This window comes from Eptesicus fuscus, chromosome 9, assembly GCF_027574615.1.
Source record: "Eptesicus fuscus isolate TK198812 chromosome 9, DD_ASM_mEF_20220401, whole genome shotgun sequence".
NCBI classification, from domain to species: Eukaryota; Metazoa; Chordata; class Mammalia; order Chiroptera; family Vespertilionidae; genus Eptesicus; species Eptesicus fuscus.
Window position 1 is genome coordinate 14,697,332 of NC_072481.1, and position 24,279 is coordinate 14,721,610.

The 24,279-nt window shown below is 46.6% G+C and overlaps 1 protein-coding gene across 1 annotated transcript in view; it reads left to right on the top strand.

The window, feature by feature from the left end:
* Positions 1-18,331, top strand: part of NCMAP (non-compact myelin associated protein) — a 34,556-nt gene extending 16,225 nt beyond the window's left edge. Inside the window, exons 2-4 of the mRNA XM_008148078.3 lie at positions 14,572-14,660; positions 16,062-16,146; positions 18,190-18,331. Of these exons, the coding sequence (XP_008146300.1) occupies positions 14,579-14,660; positions 16,062-16,146; positions 18,190-18,331 (309 nt within the window). The 5' untranslated portion in view covers positions 14,572-14,578. The remainder of the gene's footprint in view (positions 1-14,571; positions 14,661-16,061; positions 16,147-18,189) is intronic.
* The last annotated feature ends 5,948 nt before the right edge of the window (positions 18,332-24,279 follow it).

The window sequence follows — 24,279 nt, forward strand, 5'->3', positions numbered from 1 at the left end:
CTTCCCCGTTAGTGGGGCCTGTCCTCTGGGAGCTTCCTGGGCAAAGGTGCATGGGGCGCAGTGGATTTTTTAAAAGCCTTGCATGCCCCAAAATATCGTTCGTGTGCCCTTTCGTTAAGTATTTAGCTTGGCTTGCTCTCCGCGTCTCGGCTGGAAATTATGTTCCCTCGGCCTTTTGGAGGGTTGTCTTAGAGCTTCTGGTGCTGCTGCTGTCAAACCCAGTGCCATTCTGGTTTTGTCCGATTGTTGGTCCTTTGTATTTGACCTGAAGAAGAAAACTGCCCTCGCCAAGGAGCTCATTTGGTTAGAGCATCATCCTGATACCCCAAGGGTACCCCAAGGTTGTGGGTTTGATCCCCAGTCGGGGCACATACAAGAAGCAACCAACGAATACATAAATAAATGGAACAACAAATCAATGTTTCTCTCTCAAATCAACTTTTAAAAAGAGTTTGTTTGTTTTTTTAAATCTATGGACATATGTGGAGTATTCTTTTTATGCCCTGTGCTCTAAAAGGTCATGATGATGAGCCCTATTGTGGGTCTTTTTCATTCATTATTCTGGGGACTCAGAGGGTCCTCTCATTCTGAAAATTCGTATCCTTCACTTCTGGGAAATGTTGAGGTATTAGTTTTTATTTGATAATTTCCTCCCCTCAATTTTCTCTGCTTAATCACTTCTGGAATTCTTATTAGGTTGTTGGACCTCCTGGAGTTATCTGTTTTGTTCCACTTTATGAGACATTTTGTCAATCTTCCAAGCCTTTTTTTAAATTTTTATTTCTTTTGTCAATTTTTAACTTCTTAGCACCCTTTCTTTTTTAAAAAAAAAATTTTTTTATTGACTTCAGAGAGGAAGGGAGAGGGAGAGAGAGATAGAAACATCAACGATGCCGAAACCGGTTTGGCTCAGTGGATGGAGCGTCGGCCTGCGGACTCAAGGGTCCCGGGTTCGATTCTGGTCAAGGGCATGTGCCTTGGTTGCCGCCACATCCCCAGTGGGGGGTGTGCAGGAGGCAGCTGGTCGATGTTTCTCTCTCATCGATGTTTCTAGCTCTCTATCCCTCTCTCTTCCTCTCTGTGAAAAATCAATAAAATATATTTTTTTAAAAAAAAGAAAAATCAACGATGAGAAAGAATCATTGATCCGCTGCCTCCTGCACGCCCCCTACTGGGGATCGAGCCTTGCAACCCAGGATGCTCTACCCACTGAGCCAAGCCAGCTAGGGCGACACTGAGCTTTTAATTTTATTTAATTTTAATTAATTTCCATTTAAATGTAAATGGCCACACGTGGCTGTCATCTGGGGCTGTGCAGGTCTACCTCCTGATTCACTCTGCCGAGGGTGAACTTACCGCTTTCCTCGGGGCAGAGGAAGCCGATGCCAGGGGGACCCAAGGAGGAGGGAATGGAGCTGAGCTGCCAATTCCTCTTTTCAGCCCCACGTGGGAGCCTGGCCTTTGGTGGCATCTGCTGCCACCCATTCCTGAGTCTCCCTTCAGCGACATCAGCTTTTATGGGTTTCCTGTCAGCCGGTTTGGGCTCTGCCTTTTCCACTCAGCCATCAGCTCTTCCTGCTTTCAAACCTGGACTGGCCTCTCTCCCATGGTTGTCATCTCCTTCCCCTGGGCCTGTGGATCTACATGTCTTGATTGCTTTACTGTCATTTGGGAGGCATCTCAGGAGGAAGCAGAGATGAATGCTTGTGTTCCATCGGCTATGTTTAACCAGAAAAACATAATTTTTAAAAGAAAAATATAGATCCTAAGCATAATTTCTCCCAGAATGAGGCAAAACCGAATTTATCCTTTTTACCTCTGTTTTCGTATGGGTCAGGAGAGTCACCCCTAAGTCACTGCGGAGCCCAGGACTGCTGGCCGGCTGGGGCGGGACGGGCTGGCTAACCCAGGCAGTGTGGCGTCTCATTTCTGTAAAGGGATGGACCAGTGGGCTCCTGGAGGGGCCCTGCAGCTGAAGGGCATCCTTGCACACCAGAATGGGACAGGGAGTGGATTTACAAGACTAAAGACTTTCTAAGCCCTCTGTCTTCCGGACGAAACCGGGTCCAATTACTCAGTAGTTGCTAGGCAAAAGACAACTCAAAAGAAGATTTTATGAGAAGGAACGGACATGGTTGAGAGCTGTCAGGCAAGGACACCCGTGGGGGCGGGGGGTGGAGAAAGGTCACTTCCCAAAGCAGCTGCCCCAGCCAAGGATCGGATTCGTCTTCATTCAGGGAAATCATGCTTAAGCAGCAAGTGAGCTTCATCGTCGCATGGCCAGGTGGGGGCATTACTGCACATGCGCCTTTAGACAACATGCCAATACCTATGCCACAAGTGAAAAAATGGTGGGAAATCTCCACCCGTGGGAGGAACGGGAGGAGATTTTAGTATTATAAGGAGGATATAATGAGACGAGTTCTTGAAGCGGGCGGTATAGTCCTCCAGGCCGCTTCTCCCAGCCCCGGGTGATTTGAGCCAGATCCTTCCCCAGGTCCCGCAAAGCATCTTGGGCTTATCCCTGAAAAAAACAGTTCTGGTACTTGTCAATGTCAGGGATGGCATAGATATGGGGAAAAGTTTAACTAATTAAGTCTCAGCCCTTCTGCTAAACTCTTAGCAAATTTCAGGGTATGGTTACACAAGCCTTCTAGTATCCAGGGTGATTTAAGTGGGTTAACAGGTTATTACTTCTTTTTTTTTTTTAATATCTTTTTCTTGATTTCAGAGAGGAAGGGAGAAAGAGATAGAAACATCAATGATGAGAGAGAATCATTGATCGGCTGCCTCTTGCATGCCTCACACTGAGGATCGAGCTAGCAATCGGGGCATGTGCCCTGACCATGGAATCATGACCTCCTGGTTCATAGGTCGACGTTCAACCACTGAGCCATGCCTGCCAGGCTACAGGTTATTAATTCTAAATAAAGGTTAGTGTATGCTAGGCTACCTGCAAGGCTGTATATCTATATTTTAAGTTAGGTTACATTGGCAGAGAGAAGATGTAGAAAGAAAAAATTGAGAATGGTTACAAGTTAACTGGGCAAATGAACCCCACAGATGGGACAGGATCCTGGGTGGTGAGGGCTGGGGTGGGGTGGTCCTTCAGGACAGGATGAACTACAGATGTATTTGAAGTTAGGGTGGAGGTAGGTGCTGAGACTTGCCTGGAGAGAAGGAATCAGGCCTGCCCAGTGGACTCCTGAGCCCACTCCCCACAACCCTGCACTGGTCCATTGTCTTCGGGACCCTTTCTCTGCTCCCGTCAATGGACTTCTCACGTACTCCCTCCTGATGTGTGCTAGTGCCTACCACTCCTGTCTGATCCCCTCAGTGCCCTGCACAGCTCCTGGCCTATGCGGATTGTCTGCTCAGGCAGGGCATGGGAGGCAAGAGTAGATAAGAGTACAAAGCCTGGGGTAAGACAGATAAGAGTCTAAAGCCTACATATATACACCCCTCCCCCCCCCAAGGTTATCCACATCCTAATCCCCAAACCTGTGACTGTGTTACCTTACAGGACAAAAGGGACTTTGTAGATGAGAATAAGGACCTAGAGGTGAGGGGATTATCCTGAATTACCTGGGTGAGGCCAATGTAATCACAAGGGTCCTTACACGAGGGAGGCAGGAGAGCGAGAGAGGGGAGGAGAGAGATGGAAGCAGAGGTCAGAGGAAGAGAGAGAGGAAGATGCCTCACTGTTACCTTGAAGATGTAGGTGGAGGAGGGGCCTTGGGCCAAGGAGTCAGATGGCCTGCAGAAGCCGGACGAGACAAGGCAACAGATTCTCCCCCAGAGCCTCCAAAAGGAATACAGCCCGGCCAACTCCTCGCTTTAGCCCGTGACACTGATTTTAGGCTGCTGACCTCTAGAACGACGAGAAAATTCATTTGTGTTGTTTTCAGTCACTAAGTGTGTGATTAGTTACAACAGCCAAGGAAACGAATGCTTCCTACCTGTGCTCTCCCGTTAGCGCCGGAACGTCGGGTGCGTTACCTAACCTCGCTGAGCCTCAGGTCCTCCATCTGGGAAACAGATAATATATGTGAGAAAATATATACTGCAAGTGTCCCACGTCCCGAATGGTTCAGGGTTCAGGTTCGGGCTCTGGAGGAGGCCGCGTGCTAATGAAAGAGACAAGACAAGAAATAATGATTTGGAAATTGGCGCCCAGGCTGAAGCCCAAGGAAGGACTCCGCTTTGCTCTGGCCTTGCCATCCTTTTATTCAGTTTGGGACACACCCATAGCCCTTAGGCAGGCAGTTCCAGTAACAGGCAGACTATCCTATCAGTAAGGATCTACAGGACTATCTGGTAGGGAAGTTGCTTCAGCTCCATTGTCTCCACTAAACAGTGGGTGCATAGCTCTGACCTTTGCCAGAGCCTCAAGGTTGACCAGCCTTCCGGACTCCTTGTCCACCGCTTTCTGCTAGGGAAGGCCATGGGCAGCTTCCAACAATATACGAAGTACTTGGCATGGCAACCAGTGCATAGCCAGCACCTGATAAATGGCGGCTGTGTTTGTGGTTGTCGTCATCATTGTTATTACCGGTTGTCTATCCACGGATGGATATTCCCCTTCCTGTCGGGACTTTCTCAGGTGGAAAGGGTAGGGCACTGTCAAGAGACAGGTGTGTTGTTCTGCTCCAGTTCTCCACCAGAGGCCATGTGCCTCCCAGACTGAGAAACATCTGGAGACATTTTAGCCACAACGAGGGGTGCTGCTGGCATCTAGTGGCTGGAGGCCAGGGATGCTGTAAACATCCTGCCGTGCACAGGTCAGGCCCTGAAGTGGAGAATTATCTGGCCCCGTGGCCACAGTGTGGGGTGTGAGGAGCTCTGCCATCTCAGGGCGCTGACCCTGCAGTGCCCCAGGACAATGGCTTACCTCCCGGGAGGCTGGGCAGCCACGGACAGTTTGGAGGTAGAAGATGTGAGTTTGAGTCTCGGCTCCTCCACTCACTTACTATAAGCCTTGGAGCAAGTCACTCAACCTCTCTGAGCCTCCGTTGACGTGATTACATGATAAACATGCGGAGCCTAGTGCCTAGCACTGTGTTCGCGTCTCCTTAAATGTTGGCTCCCTCCCCTTCCTGGCTAGAATGTCAAGGTGGAATTCTTTTCTTCTGACGTATTCACTTAAGGGCATACATTCGTTAACCTTGGGCCTTTTTTTTCTCCTTGGGGACAGTGGGACACCTGGAGATGTATGCGGGAGGTGTAGTTTGAGGAGCCTTGGGAGCCGGGCCCTTGGCTTGTGCCCAAAGACTGAGGGCCAGATGGAAGCCACGGGTCACATTCCAGCTCTTGGTCAGACTCAACCACAACGCCCACAGGTCTCATCCTCCCACTGACTCCTGGCACTGTTTGTGCCACCCTTTTGGCACCAGGCAAAAATCGGCCCCGTGACCACTGTCATCTGGGATTTCTACTTATAAATCTTAGCATGTGGAACTTAGATTCGAGCGTCTTGGGTGGGGGGCTCCTTGAGGCAGCTTTCTTTACAATGTGGGCCACGAAAATCAGAAACAGAGAATGTTCAAGGCAGGATTTGACAGAGTAGGTAAATAAGACTTCATAGAAGTGGTGGGCCTAGAACCCAGATCTGCAAGCCACTGCTTTTTCCATAGGACTGCAATATGATATTGATCAGACATCGCTGAGATCAAGGCTGGGCTAGAATGAGGGAGATGATTCCCAATAATTATTGATTGAAAGAGAGATTCTTTTTTTTTTAAATATATTTTATTGATTTTTTTACAGAGAGGAAGGGAGAGGGATAGAGAGCTAGAAACATCGATGAGAGAGAGACATCGACCAGCTGCCTCCTGCACACCCCCTACCAGGGATGTGCCCGCAACCAAGGTACATGCCCTTGACCGGAATCGAACCTGGGACCTTTCAGTCCGCAGACCGATGCTCTATCTATTGAGCCAAACCGGTTTCGGCTGAAAGAGAGATTCTTAAAGGAAACAATTCCACTTCTTATGCTCACTGTCTAAGCTCTAGGAACGTGATCCCCACAGCCCTTCTTTGCATCCTCTCTGTGCTATGTACGTGGTAGGCGCTGGTTGAATGAATGACAGGGCAAATGGACAGAAGAACAGGTGGAAGGCAAATTGTGTGCAGTGGATGGGTAGGTGGGTGGGTACGTGAGTGGATGGGTGGATAACTGAAGCCAGAAATGTGCTTCCTGATTTCTGAAAACCAACCACAAGGAACAAGTATTTTGTTTGTAATTGTGGATGGCCCCAAGTTCAAGGGAACATTAAGCTAAGTTGGATCCCATCTTTGGGAGCTGTGATACACAAGGGGACAGAGCCACGCACAGGCAGGCAGATGGAGCGGGAGAGATGATGGGGAACCCAACAGGAATGGAGAGTGTAGGAGGTGGCTCTTTAGGGTTCAGGCAGAACTGGGTTACTATGTGCCCAACAGAGTGTTTGGAGGTTCATCCCATAAGGACCGCTGCTGCCACTTCCAACCCCTGTGTGGAGTTCTCCTCAGTTTGGTCCAGTCTCAGATGCCTTCCAGGAAGCATTCCTGCCTTCCAGCGTGAATTGCATGTGCTGACTTCCCTCTCCTAACACCCCCGAGTCAGTATCTACAAAGACAAATGAAAATACTGGTTCTTAAGTGAAGCTATGAATAGCTGTTGCATACAATAGAACTATAGATTGGAAAGGTTCTTAGAGATCATCTTCAAATGGGACCATTTTACAGATGGGAAAACTAAGGTCCAGAGAGAGGAGAGCTTTCCAAAGTCACATGCAAAACGAGTGGGAAAGGCAACCCTGTTCTCCTGATTCTCACCCCAAGAATCTGTTACTTGTTCTTCCTTGGCCCACCCAGCTGCCCCCATGCTCTACCAGTTGCGTTAGGACTTTTGCCTTCCTGGGGGAGGTGTCATTATTTCCTCTATCTCTGCCCTCAGTGGAGATGGAGGAGAAAATTGGAACCCTCGGGCAGTTCTGGGGAATCCCTCCTCAGGACATCATACTTCATGGAGCTGGAGTTTCTTTCCTGATGGCCCAAATCAACAAAGTCAAGGTTAACAGGAATCAATGCAAAGTCCTGCACTTAAGTTCAAAAAGACATTTGCACAAGAGCATAATGGAGACCTAGTTATTGGACAGAAGCTCATCTTAATATCGTTACCATTAATAATGCAACTGCTATTGCCTCTTATTTCCACAGCACTTTGCAGTTTAGAAAGCCCTTTTACTCACCAATCTTCGGCTCTGATTGACCATAAACAAGTATAAGAAGAAGTCTGAAGAGTTTTAGGGGTGCATCAACAGGGTGTGTGTGAGCAGTACTGTGGCCCCTGTAAAGCTAATGAGCTATTTGTTTGCATTAATCCAGTGTAACACCAATAGGTTTTGTGCACAGCCACTGTTCTAAATATGTTACATGACTTATGTCATTTAATTCTCACAACAACCCTCTGGAGTTTATAAACTGCTGTTTTACAGATCAGAAAACCCAAGAGGTGAAGACAGTTGACCAAGGTCACATAGAATTCTGATAAGAATCAAGAAAAATGTCATTCCGGACATTTAGGACCCCTCTGGAGTCATGTGTTCAGTTTGTGGTACTGAATTTAAGGGAGACATTGACACAGAAAAGTGAGGAACCCCAAAGTTTACTTAAAGGATCTGGGACTATTTATCCCTGAGAAGCAATGAATCAGAGAACATACAATTGCTGTTTTCCAGGGCAGGAAACTCCTTTACTTAGAAACAGGTTGAGGTCACAGGACACTTACCAGTCCTTTGTAGGTTAAGTACAAAGGGGCATAGTCTTAACAACTGCTATTGCCACCTATCGGTGGGAGGTAAAATTGAAGTGTTGATATCAGCTACCTTAACTGCTCCATCCAATGGAAGATTGAATTTAACCTTTCATGCATGGAAGTGTGTGTGTGTGTGTTTTTAATCCTCACCTGAGGATATTTTTTCCCCATTGATTTTTAGCGCGAGTGGAAGGGAGGGGGAGAGACAGAGAGAGAGTAACATCAATGTGAGAGAGACACATCAATTGGTTGCCTCCCGCACATACCCTGACTAGGGATGGAGCCTGCAACCGAGGAATACGGTACAAGCCCTTAACGGAATCAAACCTGCAACCCTGAATTCACCCAGCTTCATGTTCTAGGGCCGACATGAAGACCTAACCACTAAGCCAAACAGGCTAGGGCCACAGAAGTGCTTTTAAGCTGACAGTTGTCACGTGTAAGAGGTAGTGTAATGCCCAGTGTTCAGAATCCCCAAAAACCCCCCAGGAAGGAGCCAAGACCCGCTGTAACTGCAAGAGAACCTTTATTCGTGCTAGCACGAGCTCTCATCTCCAGCGCTCACCGGGGAAAAAGAGACCCTCTCTCGCCAGAACAAAGACTTTAAAGGGGGTCTCAAGCAGTGGGCAGGGAGAGTGTTTATGACCCCCATGATTGGTCAGGGGTAGGGTGAGGGGTCCAGTTACACAAAGACTTTAAAGGGGGTCTCAAGTAGTGGGCAGGGAGAGTGTTTATGACCCCCATGATTGGTCAGGGGTAGGGTGAGGGGTCTAGTTACACAGGGGCACACTGGGCAGCTTGCCTAAAGTGGACTGAGTCTATCTCTCTACATTCCTATTGGCAGGTACATGCAACTGTTACATTCTTGCAGTCTACAGGGAGGGGCAGCACGGTAATTTGGCTCTATCAGTAGCAGATTACCTTTGTGGGCGGAGAATTAGGACCAATGGGTGAAAATCACAAGAAGAGAAATTTTGGTTCCAACATGAAGATTAATTTTCTGATAATTAAAACTTCCCAGCAGCTCCAAGGGCTGCTTGGGATCAGTGGGGGTTTTGTCTGTGGAAAAGACCAAGCCATGCTGAACCTCCCATCTCTCAGGTGATTGGGGAAATCAATCGCAATGTTTTGGTGGGTCAAGGTCATTCATGGGTTATTTACTCTGAGTTACAGTTGGCCTTTTGAGCAGGGGTCACCTAGGATTGGTGCTGTCTTTGTTTTCTTATCCAACAGGGAACTTTTAGGCCAGGCCAGGAGGAAGGAGGGCGCCACTGCGGCAGAGCAGTAGGGGAGATATTTTGGACAGGCGGGCCTGGCAACATTTATCTTCCAGATTTGGCTCTGACACTTGACCAAGGAATAGGGGGGAGTGGCTCAGGAGTAAATGGTCATGACCCTCTATCACTTCCCAAACTGACCTCCCACAAGGCCATTTGTAAACAACCCTTGTTGATTTTGTGAGTGTAATTAAGGCTCTGCGGAGTGTTGCGCGGGGCCTGCAGGGACCAGTAAGGTAGGACCAGTCAGGGTCAGGGGCCTGGGGCAAGGGCTCTGCCTCTCTCTGCTGCGCCCCCTGCCTGCCTGTGTAGGTTTTCCGTAGGAGCCTGATGTTGATTTGAACTCTGGATGCTGGGCCATTTGTATTTTGTGGATTCACTGGGAGGATTCACTGGGGGAAGGGGTTATGGAATCCGACAGACACAGCTTGAATGCTAGCACAGCTACTACAATATTAGCTTGTATTGAGTTTTTATTGATTTCACTCTGCTCTGAGCCTCAGTTTTCTCATCTGACTGCACCTTCCTTGCCAGATAGGTATGAGGATTCAGTAAGACCTTCCACACAAAACACTGAATGCAGTGCCTCGCACATAGTTGTATTATTATTATTATTATTATTATTATTATTATTATTACTAGAGGCCCGATACACGAAATTCGTGAAAGAGGCTCAGCCCTGGCTTCGTCTGGAAGGTTGTCCGGAAGGTCGTTTGGCTGTCCGGTCTAATTAGCACATTATGCTTTTATTATAATAGATTATTATTACTATTATTATTATTAAATTAACCTCAGTCAGTGAAAACCAGCATCACCCTTCCCCCCCACCCCCCCCAACCCCCACCGTACACTCCTATACGCCCCCTTTTCTATAGCCATAGACCCTGGTCATGTCCATATTTGATACTGAAATCCCCCTACTGGACCTCACTTGGTTAACAAGACTGGCTGGGGCTCCACACATGAAAACACCCACAACCTTGGCCATCACTGCTCCACCACCCTCCCCCCGCCTTCTCTGAGGTGGCAGGAACAGAGCTGTAATTGAGAGCCCTGGGCCCGAGATGAGGCAGGAGACGCTCTGAGATTGCTCACTGCTCTCTCCGGAAGAAGAGGAGCCGGGCCGCCGAGAACGAGCTGCACCTGGAGCTGGGGCGGCTGCCCAGGAGGTCCTGGTGCATTAGAGGCTGCATTACTGGTCAGTGTGTGTGTGTGTCTGTGTGTGTGTGTCTGTGTGTGTGTGTCTGTGTGTCTGTGTGTGTGTGTGCATTCGCGCATGTTTCTGTGGCGGCTTGTCCTGGACCTGTGGGTCCCGCGGCAGGGTGGTGCAGTGGGAAGGGTACAGGCTGTGAAGCGGCAGGGCCAGCATCCAGGCTGTGTGAGCATGGACAGTTAGCTTTATCCCCAGGTCCTGGGGGCCTCACCTGAAACAAGGGGAGAGGAAACCCTGTTTTACATAAGTTAACAAGTTAAACCAAAGCATGGATTTCTAAAAACACCTGCCACCAGGTTTTGCCATGTGGCAGGCCCTCGGGTGGTGGCTTCTGTCATTTTTGTGCTTGCTGGTTTAACGGCGGACGTGTGCATGGGCAGGATTTAGCGTATCCAGTGATTATTCCGCGTCTCCCTCACTAAGTGACTCTTGATCAGCGGCCACCTACATGCCTCTCTTTTCTGTTTTTAAAAGGAATTTTGAGAAAGCATTACTGGTGGATCTTCTCAGCTCGATATTGGTGGGGATAGAAGCAGAGGGTATATAGACAGATGCATATTAAAACTATGTGCTGGGATGGAGAACAGTGTGGGGGGCAGGGCAGGTATCTCTCCTTAGGAATAGAGGGCAGGGTTCTGGGGTGAGGGGGAGACTTTCATGCCATGTTCTCATATTGGTCCAGACTTATTTTTATAGAAAGAAGGTTTTGTTGTTGTTTTGAGCTCCAGATCCACCTGCCTGTAATTTAGTTCAGCAAATATTTCCTAATATCCACTAGAACTCGAAAAAGCACTTTTCATACTTAACCTCTACCCCTCAGCTCCCTTGGGAAAACCTACCTCATTTTACAGATGAGCAAACCAAGCTGGGAGAAGGTCAATTACGCCCCCAAGTACTTCCACTGGCAAAGGTGAGCGGATCCAGACACGTTATCTGGGGCAGGCAGAAGGTGTGAGAAAGAACCGGAAACAGGCTCTACTCTCAGTGAACCTGGGGGCTGAACTGCCAGCCACAGCAAGTGAGACGCACGCTGTGGTGTGTTCGTCTCTGAGTGCTGCTGAGGGAGGGCGAGGACAGGACGGCTAATCCGTCTGGGAGGGCTCTTCCTGGGGTGGCCGGGCTGAGTCTTGAAGGATGTGATCCTTTTGGATTGGGAGCCGGCAGTGGAGCATGGCCGACCTGGGCCTGTTTAGGGCGATTAGGATACAGGAAGTCCAGCGGGAAGAAACGCTGGCCAAGGTGGGGAGGTCAGGAGGCAGAGCCACAAGGGGACTCCTCGCGGGGCGTCTTGAGGATCTGGTCTTTAGGAGGAGGCGCAGACAAGAGCCGGGAGGCTTTAGGCAGAGACCTAGAGGAGAGCTGAGAAAGTGAAGGCAGAGTCCGTCCGATGGATCCACAGGGCCTGGCCACAGAGGGTCCTTCTGAGGCGGGAGCCCCAGCCTGGGTGCGGATGACCTGACCCCAGTGGAGGAGTGTTTCCTTCAGGAGTTGGGAGGGTCTGGCAGAGAAGCAGCCCAGAGGTGGGGGCTCTCGGGAGACGCCCCCGGTGGGGGCCTGGGGAGGGCAAAGCCCAGGGCAGCCAGCCCAGAGACAGCAAAGACCAGGAATGACGGGGGACGATGGAGAGGTCCATTGTCACAGCTTTTGGCAGAGGTTGGGGTGAGGAGCTGAAAGCTTGAAGACAGAGGGTGAAAACGGCCCATGAAGGGCTTTTGCTGCCAGATTTACAAGTGTGGGCACTGGGAGATGATTGTTTTTTGAGCCCAAGAATGCCGTGGTCACACCGACAGTCTTTCTCTACTAAAATGTGAGCTTCTCCGCACCCCCCCCCCCCAATAAAATAAAATAAAATAAAATAAAATAAAATAAAATAAAATAAAATAAAATAGAATGTGAGCTCTGGAGGCAGGAGTTTGTCTTTTATTTCTTAACGTATTCCCAGCTCCTAGCACAGGGTCAATCACTTCATATTGAATCACACAGGTGCTCAATTCATATTGGTTTACTAAATATGTTGACTCACAATATATACAAGGGTTATGGATCTATACTCTGTTTATGGGTATATACTATGTTTATGGATATATACATATGTAGTAAACATTTTTTAAACTTTGATGAAAAGAATATACACTATTAGCCAAGGTAGGGGGGGAAGGATTGAGATAGAATAGAAAAGGGATTTCAACTGAGTCTATTGGTTTTTTTTTAAATAAATAACAGAAGAAAATATGATTGTAAACATTTGTTCAATCCAAGCTGATTTCAGAGAGGAAGGGGCAGGGAGAGAGATAGAAACATCAATGATGAGAGAGAATCATTGATCAGCTGCCTCCTGCATTCCCCCTACTGGGGATCAAGCCTACAACCCAGGCATGTGCTCTTGACCAGAATTGAACCTGGGACCCTTCAGTCCACAGGCCCACGCTCTATCCACTGAGCCAAACCAGCCAGGGCTTTATTATTCTTAAATGTTTTCTTATTGATTTTTTTAGGGAAAGAGGTAGCAAGAGGGAGAGAGAAACATCTATCTGCTGCCTCCCGCATGCCCCCTACTGGGGCTGGAGCCCGCACCATGCAATCTGGGCATGTGCCCTGACCGTATTTGAACCAGCAACCTCTTGGTACAAGGAATGACACTCAACCAACTGAGCCACATCGGCCAGGGCAGAAGTATTTTTTAATTATAAAGAATAATATAGCCCTAGCCGGTTTGGCTCAGTGGATAGAGTGTCAGCCTGCAAACTGAAAGGTCCCCCCGTTCGATTCTGGTCAAGGGCACATGCCCGGGTTGCGGATTCGATCCCCAGTGGGGAGGCTTGCAGGAGGCAGCCGATCAATGATTCTCTCTCATCTTGGATGTTTCTATCTCTCTCTCCTTCTTCCTTCCTCTCTGAAATCAATAAAAATGTATTTTAAAAAATAATAATAATATATACCCTGGCCAGTGTGGTTCAGTTGGTTGAGCGTCGACCTCTGAACCAGGAGGTCACAGTTCGATTCCCGGTCCAGGCTCCACATCTTCCTAGCTGTGTGACTTTGGTTCAGTCACTCGACTCAGCCTGTTTGCTCAGCTGCAGAATGAGAGGATTAAATGAGCTTATGTAGTACGTGAAGGCACCTGGGACCGAGCCTGGTGCATGATAAGTAAATGCTCAACATGCATTAACTCTCTTCCCATGGAGGGCTCTGTGCAACCTGACCTTTGTTCTCCTTCCTCTCACCTACAAGCCTATTTGAATTGATCTCCTCCCGTGGCTTATGTCACTGACTACTTCATAATCATAGTTAATTTTTTCCCCATTGCCTCCTCAGATTATAAAACATTTAAAAGCAGGAATATCATTCCAGACACTGTTGCAGGTGGTGAAAAGCCCACTAGTGTGGGAGGCAGATGTCCTGGGTTAACTTCTGCTGGGTAAACTTGGGGCTCCATGTAGTTGGGGTGGGGGGGGGGGGGCTTCAGTTTCATCAGTTAAATGGCAATAATAATAATGGCCTCCCTCACACAGTTTCCTGAAGAGCAATTCAGACATTCTGTATGAACCTGGTCGGGAGGAGTTTAATAAATGTTGTTGAATGGATTTAAACTGCTTTGAAAAATGAAGTTCTTTACAAATATCAGACATTATTTTTAATTCCCTAAAGTATACACTGAGTGGCCAGATTATTATGATCTCTGAACTCATAATCTGGCCAGTGTATTTGTATCTCCAGTGGGTACCAAAAGTATTCTAGACTTTTGCTGGAGATCAACCACCTATTTGCCCTGAGCTTTCTATCAGCTAGTGCAGTGGTCGGCAAACTGCAGCTCGCGAGCCACATGCGGCTCTTTGGCCCCTTGAGTGTGGCTCTTCCACAAATTACCACGTGCGGGCACACACGTACAGTGCGATTGAAACTTCGTGGCCCCATGCGCAGAAGTCGGTTTTCGGCTCTCAAAAAATTTCAGTCGTTGTACTGTTGATATTTGGCTCTGTTGACTAATGAGTTTGCTGACCACTGAGCTCGTGCAAAGGGGAAAACTGAGCAGGTGCACGATTTATAGTATCTTTGATATCAAATAAATGAGGTACTCAAGAGAAGTACACTGAATGGCCAGGTTATTATGCATTCAGAGATCATCATAATCTGGCCACTCAGCGTATAGTAAAGGGCTTGTATTGACCTGCTGAAGGCTTGAATATTCTCCAATCATCCAGATAAAGACCAAAGGAAGCATCACACCGGGGTTATAAAGTTTACTCTGATGTGAAACAAAATTTCATCTTCATTCTCACCAGGATCAAGATGACCACAGCCACCCCTTTGGGCGGTACCACCTTCTTCTCATTGAACGTGACCACCAGAGAAGATGACTTTCTGTACAAGAGTAAGACCAACGTGGCGTGGCAGCTGGGGAGGGATGGCGGGGCAAGTGTCAAGGTCAGCTCCTGGGCTAGAGGTCAAGAGCGTGGGCTCTGGAGACAGACTGCCTGGGTCTCGGTCTCAGTTCTACTGCGTGCCAACTAGGTGACCTGGAGCATGTGACTTCACTGCTCTGTGCCTGTTTCTTCATCTATTAATGGGATATTAATGAAGTTACCACATAAGGCAGGTGAGGGTTAAGAGAGATAATCCATGTCAAGAGCTTAGAGCAGCTAGATGTGTGCTAAGTACCTAATGGGTAGTATTATTACTACTATTATTCTCATTAGGGAGTTTTGGTGTCTAGAGAGCCATGGGAATTTGAATTTTTTGTCAGATGTCCTTATATGGGTCGCCTTAAAGTGTAGCTACTTCTATACTAATTTTGCGAGGCAAGCACATCCCGTCAGTTCACAAAGGAGGACGTGAATGTAGGTGGGAGGAGTTAGCCCAGGTGAGACATCTGCAGGAACAAGGGGTCCCCAGGAGGAAACATTAGAGGGCCACTCTTCAGAACACCAGTTGATTGTATTGGGGGAAGGCTGGGTCCGTTTCAGTCATTCCAGTTGACTTGGTATACACTTCTGCAAATGAAGCAGGCCTCCTGGCACATGGCGTGTCCCCAGTAATGAACAGGTCCAGGCTCTGGTGCTGGCAGGGCGCTGGGTTAAGGTGAATGTGTATATATGTGCAGAAAATCAGTGATTCTTGGGGCAATGAGGTTTTTATTCCCTCTCTTTCTTTTTTGGTTTGTAATTTCAAAATTTTCTACAAAAATTACATATTACTTTCATATTATCAAAAAGAGGGAAGGGCCCTGGCCGGTGTGGCTTGGTGGTTAGAGTGTCAGCCCATGCACCGATGGGTCGCGGGGTCGATTCCTGGTCAAGGGCACGTAACTGGGTTGCAGGTTCAATCCTCGGCCCTATTTGGGGCACGTGCAGGAGGCAACCAATCTCTCTCTCTTTTTCCCCCCTCCCTCCTTCCCTTTCACTCTCTCTAAAAATCAATGGAAAAAATATCCTCCGGTGAAGAATAGTTTTAAAAAAAGAAAAAAGAGGGAAGGGTATTTTGCTTGCCTGTTTCACAAAAGAGGTTTGAAGCCGTGTAACGCCGGACTTGACCCAAGGCAGGATTTTGGCAGGCGATGTGCTGAGGACAGAGCTCCCCAGCCCCGTTGTGAGTAGGGGTGCACTGCTGCTCAGATGTGACTCTGTCCCGGGGTCAGCAGTGAGGTGCAGCATTCTCTTGTCTTCCCCTTGGCCCAGGGGCGATGTCAGGTGCCACAGTAGGAGCCCCCTCCCAGTCTCTGAATGCTCCTCCGCATCAGTTCCCACATTTGTCATCTCTCCTCTCCTCCTTGTAGGTTCTGGAGCCATCGTTGCTGCCATTGTGGTGGTGGTCATCATCATCTTCACCGTGGTTCTGATCTTGCTGAAGGTGTACAACAGGTATGGGTCCCTTCAGTGGCGCCAGAATGAATGGGAGCTAACACGTGTGGCTGCCCGTCACGTACCCAGCAGCATCCTTGAGTCCATCCTCATCCTCTAGCCCTTTGTGGGCCCTTTTTTGATATCTGCTCTCCTATAGAAACTTCAGAGTGACCAAATATTTTTGTACTTGGAGATATATTTTTAAAATACAACAGTGATCATGACCATGACATAGGCCTTGAGCACGGTGGCAAACACCTGTACATATATACAGGCAATAGAAGGATGTTTCAATCCTCTTCTCTTAGGTAGTCCTCTGCTGGGTGAACCACATGAATATTTGGGGTGACAAATACATGTACACATGACTCCACTTTCTGGGACCAAATAAGATAAAATAAAATAATAGAACTTGATTGCATGAAGAATAAAATTTGTGTTAATCACCTCTAATCACAACTTTGCTAGAAGGTCATTCTTTTCAAGGAAGAAATCAATTGTCAAAGTTTAAAAAACGGTATGTACAGTATGATAAGACACCTGGATTACACACATTCAAGGAGGGCTCAAATAAGACACTATAAGGTGTTAACAAGCAGGGGCTGTAGTTAGTTGGTTGCTAGTTAGTTGGTTGTTGGTTTTTGTAGGGGAAGGGTCCATGCATCCTTATTCTTGAGGAGTAGTAAACATGCATTGCTTTCATCATAAAATTAATATTATTTATATCGGTAGGTGACATATATTCATCGCTTACTACATGCCACGCGTGGTCCTAAGCTTCTTACATGTCTTAAGTCATTTAATACTTCACAACAACCCCACGAGGTGGGTACTACTGTTATCCCCAAATTTTTAGACATGAAAACACAGGCACAGGAAGATTAAGTAACATGCCCAAGGTCACGCAACCCTAATTGCCAGAGTTGGGACTCAGCCCAGTCCATTTTGTTTCAAAGAAAACACTACACCACTACAAGTAATAATAATGATAATATGTAATAAGTTATTTTTAAAAACCTTTGGGGTGTTACAATTTGAGTTTGTCCCAAACCAGGAAGTGGCATCAAACCCCCGTGTCTACCCTTCATTTCTCTCTGTCGTTGATGGGACTTTAAGCCCCTTTTCTAGCGGGTAAGGTGGATGAAGACTCCACTCACCCCTGTGTACAATGATGTTTGGTCTGTCAAAACCAGGCAAGCCATTTAACCTCTCAGTGCCGATTTTATCATCTTTCAAATGGAAGGGTCTCCAAGTGTGATAATTATGTTGTGGTTACTTTTATGTTGGAGAATGCCCTTGTTCTTAGTACTACCGAGGGATAAAGTGGCATGGTGTCTGCAACTAACTCACAAATGGCTCGTGATTTTAAGAAATCACACACAATTCTGTGTGTATATATGTATGTGTGTATGTAAGTGGGGTGGGGGGGGATAGAGAGAGAGAGAGAGAGAAAACAAATTAGGCAAATTGTTAACAGCCAGTGCACTGTTTGGTGAAGGGTATTCGAATATTAATTGTACTATTTGTGCAACTTTTCTGAGGATTTGCAATTTTTAAAAAAGAATTATAACAGGTCAACAAGATGAAATACATAGACATTAGAATGAATGATTGTTGTTAATTATTGAATTTTATGGCATATGAAATGAAAGACAGGATATGCATTTTAAGTTTATTCTCTTCTCAGTTATGTTCAAAGTTACTAAATATTTCTAGCAATAAAATTAGCAAGCACAACGAGGCTGCAAAATTTAACTCATGCTACCAAAAATGGAACATCTTTGTCTTGTCTTTCATACAGCCACCTATCTGACAGTTGACTCATTCATTAATAAGAAAAAATTAAATAAAATGTCTAATTTAGATTAAACAAAAAATCAAAGGGTCAGACTAGCTAATGTCTAAGGTCCCGTCCAGCTGTGAAATTCAATGGTTGGCAATTAAGCAACATAATTTAATGATCATCTACATTAATCTCTTCGCCAGAGCCATAGTCACAGCACCCACTCCCTGGGGCACAGGAGGGGAGAGACTCAACCGAGTGTGCGTATCTCATTGCAGGAAAATGAGGGCAAGGCGGGAGCTGGAGCCCAAGGGCCCCAAGCCAGTCTCCCCTTATGCCCAAGGCCCAAACAGCAGCAGCAGCCAACACCCTGCAAGTGTGACCTTCAGCCCTCCTGACGTCCACGTGGAGACTCGGTGACCCCCACCCTGGTGCTATCTCAGCCACTGTCTGAAGAGCCTTCTCCAGTCAAGACCAACAAGCGCGTTTCTCCTTTGGCAGCTTCAATATGAGTTCCTTCCAGTCACATCAACAGGGGCATCTCATCCAATCCCTGAAGCTTCAGGCAACGCCCAACCCCATTCTGCCCTGCCCTCCCCACCCCCACTGTGTCCGTATCTCTGCTGCCACCTTACCAAAAAGCTGTGGAATACCCTTTTGTCATCTGAGGAGGTAGAGCTATGAAGGGAATCCAATGATGTGGGTTTGGCTCTCTCCCCTCAAAAATGATAGCTAGACAGACAGACAGACAGCCCAGGAGTTTTCTGGTCAGGGGTCAGGTATCAGGGGTCAGGGCATGCTCCCGAGAGTGTCACAACTGAGTCATGTCAGAGTAAGGGCCATATCCACAGCTTTGCAGAGCGAATTATTCAATCCCATAATCAGGGGAACTAACTGGACTAACTAACCAGAAAACCAGCTCATTAATTTGTAACTTATTCCAGTACTAGATGACCGCTAACTAGCTCAGGACGATTGATTGGTCAGCACACCTTTCCCTCTTCAAGAAAGATTGAGGAGAACACGGAAATCTTCTCCGAAGGGTTCTAATCATTAGTAAGAGTCAGATTGGAAGGCATAGGGTGACCTTGAGGATTAATGGCCTCTAGGACACTACCGATTGCTGCTGTGTCCATGGGCCTGGAACAGCCTGGTGGCTGCTCAGAGCCCCTCCTTCCGCTCTCGGCGGATTAACCCTGGCTCAGTCTCATTTCTTGGCTCCCCTCGATTTGCATTCTGAGCAATCCTGGCTCTCGGGTTAACACGTCCACTCGAGAACCAGTGTTTGGACAGATTAGATTACAGCTCTATTTATGTTACCTGTGCCCTTCCTGGTCACCTTGCAGAATTCTATTCAGGACACAAAGTACCTCGTTCACAACTTATTTCTCTGTAGAGAGCTGGCCTCTTTGACTTCTTATCCTGGACTACAATCTGCTGAGAGGGCAAAGCATTTTGGAGTTAAGAAGTCCCTGCCTTCCGAGCCCTACTTCCTGGTTGTGTGGCCTTGGGAAAGTGACTTGACCTCTCCTTATCTGGTTTCTTGACCTTGAACTGAGAATGATAACATCTGCCTCACAGGGTTACAATAACAAGTCATGGCCTCAGTAAAGCAGCTCTGATAGTGCCTGGCACCAGCAAATGCTTAATGAATGGGAGCCGGCACTGCTGTTATGATATTTCTTCAATTGCAAAGCATTTTTTTTACATTTTAATGATTGTGAACTCAGCATGTGTCTTAAAATTGATGGGTCCCTTCAGGTAGTTGTTCTGTCTCTCTCTCAGCTGTTTTTAAAATCAATTGTGCATCTTAGAATGGAAGGCATCTTGAAAACAAGGTAATCAATCCTTACTCTGTTACAGAAAGTGACACACTCTGACATTTAACTTCAATTCTAGGAATCTCTCCCTCATGGGATTAGACTCCCTTTTGAGGAGAAATTGAGGATCGGGGAGGTAAGAGGACTGACACCTGGGTCACACTGCTCATGCCATTCCCACCATAAAAATGCTCACTTCAGTGTGTCTGAAGAAATACTGGCAAATTCTCCCTCCCCAGACACCTTTTATTGTACTGTGGTTAAATATCCACCACGTACCAGGCACGTTGCAAGGTGCTTTCATATGAGTTATCTTATAGGATTTATTTTTCCCAATAACCTCGGGCGTATTCTTTTTCCATTCGCAGATGAGAATCTCAAACTCAAAGAGAAAAAGTACTTGTCCAAAGTCACACAGCTAGTAAGTCGCAAAGACTCAAACCCAGGTCTCTTTGACTCCAAAGTCCATCTTTTTGTTGTATCTCACTCTTCACCATCCTGGCTCAAAGAACATGGATTCCTTTGTGGACTGAACAAGGGCACAGACTTGTCCATGAGTCCGAGTGGAGGTCAGGGGTCTGGCTTCCAAACCCAAAAGCCGGGGCAAAGCCAGTTGGTAACTCCTTTGAGCTTCCCTGATTGTAGCGAGAGGAGCCCTTTCTAAACCCACCAGAGCTCTAAAGATTCCTGCTTCATCCCCTCTCCCCTCCTCCTCCCCCCACTTAGGCCCAGGGAGCAAGGTGTGGAACCAGGGCAAAGCCATTTCTTTAAGGACTCAAGCTCCAAATAGATATGTTACCTAAATGTATTCTGCTTTAAAAACTTTTTTTTTTTTTTTTTTTTTTTAATGTTCCAGCTCTAAAACCAGACTCTTGCGCCCATAGTAGCCTGGTCCTGGGATTACTCGAGGAGTTATCTTCTAGTATGTGTTTCTTTTGTTAAATGAAAGCTTGGAAATGGAGGAAAGAAGAGAAGTAGAGAAGTGGGGGGGAGGAAATAAAAGGGTTTGAGTGTTTTGTTTTAACTGATAAAAGTCCTGTAAGGGCTCCTGTGTGCAAGTTGAGGTGCTACTAAACACACGAAGTCACAGTCCCTGCTCTCAAGGAGCCTCGGCGGTCTCCTGTGGCAGGGACCTTGCAGTATATTTGTGCATTTTGTTTCTGACAGGTGCCTTTCCTAACTGAGCAGATCCTGCCTTAGTTGGCCACTGAATCAATAAACGATATTAAATGCTTAAAGGACAATGTCTAAAAATAAAATAAATAAAATTTAAATCAAATGTTTGTTGAGTTGATTTCAATTAATTGTAGAGCTGGCAAAGAGCTTTTCTAAAAACTTCCTTTTCCTGACAATGTAAATAGGGTCCTGAGGGGAAGCCCGAGCCTCTTCAAACACCCCGTCCTCGCTGTGAAAGAAGGATGGCCAAGGTGGGTCGCCATCAGCAGACTGTTCTGGGAGTTTGGGAACATGTTAACTTGATTAAATGTTACAAAAGCAATACCATTTGAAGGCCTGCTGTTAACCACCAGAGGTGCCGAGATGCCAAAGTTTGGGGATCCAGGGAAGTATAAGAGACATTAGAATGGAGCCAAAATAACCAATAAGGATGTTTATCATTAACTCAGTGCCTACACTGTGCCAGGCATATGTGTAAATTCAGTCTTAGTTAATAGTGCTAAATTGAATTGAATTTTCTTGGTATCCTTATCAAATAAGTCCTTGTATAAATATAAGGACTTATTTCTGGACTCTGAATTCTATTTCATTAATCTATATTTCTGTTCTTTTGCTAATACCACACTGTCTTGATATGTAGTATGTTTTGAAATCTGGAAACATGAGTCCTCCAACTTTATTCAGTCCTCCATGTTTTTTATTTTTATTTTGCAAAATATTTTAGCTATTCTGGGTCCCTTACATCTCCACACGAATTTTAGAATTAGCTTGTCAATTTTCACCAAAAAAAAAGGAGCTGAGATTTTGATAGGGATTGCATCGAACCTGTAGATCATTTTGGGAGTATTGCCATCATAATAGTATTAAGTCTCCTGATCCACAAACACATTCTTCTTTAATTTTTTCAATGAAATTTTATAATTTTCATTGTACAAGTCCTGCATTTTTTTTGTTAAATTTATTCCTAATATTTTATTCATTTTGAAACTATTAGAAATATAATTGTTTTTTAATTTCTTTTTTAAGTTGTTCATTGCTAGTGATTTTTGTGGTGGTTTTACTTTTTTGTTTTATTTTTTTTTTTCTATTCATTTCTTGTTAGTGATTTTTACATATTGATTTTGCAACCTACAACTTTGCTGGATTGTTTATTAGCTCTAAGTGTTTTTTTCTGAAAAGTCTTTTTTATTTTATCCATTGACTTTAGAGCGAGAGCGAAGCATCAATCTGTTGCTCCACCGATTCATGCATTCATTGGTTGCTTCTTGCATGCCATCTTACCTAATAATAGACAAACATGTAAATTGACCATACCTCCGCTATGCCCACAGCCAATCAGAGTGAGTATGCAAATTAGAAGGCCAAAGATGGCGGCCACCCAGCTGCTCCAGGCGTGGAGTGGCCAGGCGGGGCAGGATGCCTGCTATGAGAGGGAGGGCGGGGGGGGGGGGGGGGGGCGCAAAGGGATCTACAGGAGCAGAGTGCTGCAGTGAAGACGAAGACCGCAGACTCTGGCCGGAGTCTGCAGCAAAGCAGCGAAGAAGAGAAGACGAACCTGCCGGAGTCTGCAGCGAAGACGAAGATGGCAGACTCAGGCCGGAGCGAAGGCCTGGGTCTGGGGTGCTGGAAGCCAAGGGAAGGAAGGCCTATTGCACGAATCTCTTCGTGCAACAGGCCTCTAGTCTATAAATAGAGATCATTTTAGTTTTTCCTTTAAATTTGCCTAATGACTCTGGCTAGAACTTCCAGTACTATTTTGAATAGAAGTGGTAGGAACAGACATCGTTGTCTTCTTCCTGATCTCACAGAATTTGTCGTATAGCAGGAAAGAGAAACTATTAAACAACCATTATTTTTGAAATAGGAAAATCATGCAATAGAAGGGTATCATGTAAGCCTCTTGCTGGGGCACCAAGCGTAGCCCAGATGGTGGGTAGGAAAGAAGGCCCCCAAAAGAAATAACATCTAAACTAAGAGTGATAAAAACTGAGTAGAAGTGATTCAGGGACGAGTGGGAGCAGAGGAAGAGGTAAAGAAGAGAGCCTGCTGGAGAGAGATTCAGTGCAGCAGATGTCCCAGGGAGCAGTGGGAGATGGGGTGGGAAGAGAAAAGAAGCTCCACTATGAAGGATCTTCAATGCTTGGCTATTTTATTTTTTATTTTTATTTAATATATATTTTTATTGATGTCAGAGAGGAAGGGAGAGGAGAGATAGAAACATCAATAGTGAGAGAGAATCACTGATCAGTTGCCTTTTGCATGCCCCACACTGGGGATCAAGCCCGCACCCCGGACGTGTGCCCTGACTGGGAACCAAACCCTGACCTTCTGGTTCATAGGTCAGCACTCAACTACTGAGCCACACTGGCCGGCCGGCCGGGCTGCTTGGCTATTTTAAAGGCAACAGGAAGCCATTGAAGGTACTTGAGCATTGAAACAACAAGATGAAACCTGTGCTTTAAGGAGAGCTATCCTGCTACAACGTGCAGCATGGATTGGTGTGGGCGAGACTGGGGCCTAGGAGAACAATTTGGAGTCTATTGCAAGAGGGAACAGGCGCATCTGTGTATCTGTTAGTTTTAAAATGCCTTTTCTAAATAACCCTCTAGTTGTCAAGTTTTGTTCTTTTCCCTTTTAAAGCAGCTATTTGTGGGTGTGCAGTAACCCAACAAAAATGTCTCCAGGAATCGTCTCGGGCCCACTGGCTGGGGCCACACAGCAGGGTCATTGTCTCAGCTCTGTAGCCCTTTGTCCCAGGACACCCATGCCCTGCACAGAAACTTTCCTGGCAAAGAAGCAGACGGCTGTGGTTCAGCAGATACTACTGTCCCAGACTCTGACTGTCTGCCCACATTTCGGAGAAGCAGGTAGTAAACAGACTGACCTTCAAGTCTCTAGTGACTTGAAACCCTCTGTCCAATGGCAGCCAGGTACTAGCAGAGAGGGTACCTTCCCGGCTCACACTCAACCTCTTGAATAAATTGTACGTGGGCTCCCTGGTGCTCTTAAAGAATGCGGCAATGCCTTCGTTGATCTCAGAGAAACATAACAACCAACTTATTCATCATTTCCAGCTTTCCAGTTCTTGCCTTGGGAGGCACTCGGGAGTGAAAGAGAGAAAAGACACTAAGGTATGAGTATCCACAACCTTGAATGGAAGAACCTGTGAACGGGGCAGTTTGCTCTGCATAACAAGGCACGGAAGGGGAGAAGAGGGTGTTGGGTGTCGCCCCCAGCAGTTCTCCCTCTCTTCCATTCATGGCACACTTCATCTTTGACCCTATGGACCCCTTCTTGCTTAATGGTTTTTTCCACTTCACCCTGGATTCCCCACTCCTAATTTTCTTCTCCACTAGAGACACTCCATTTTAA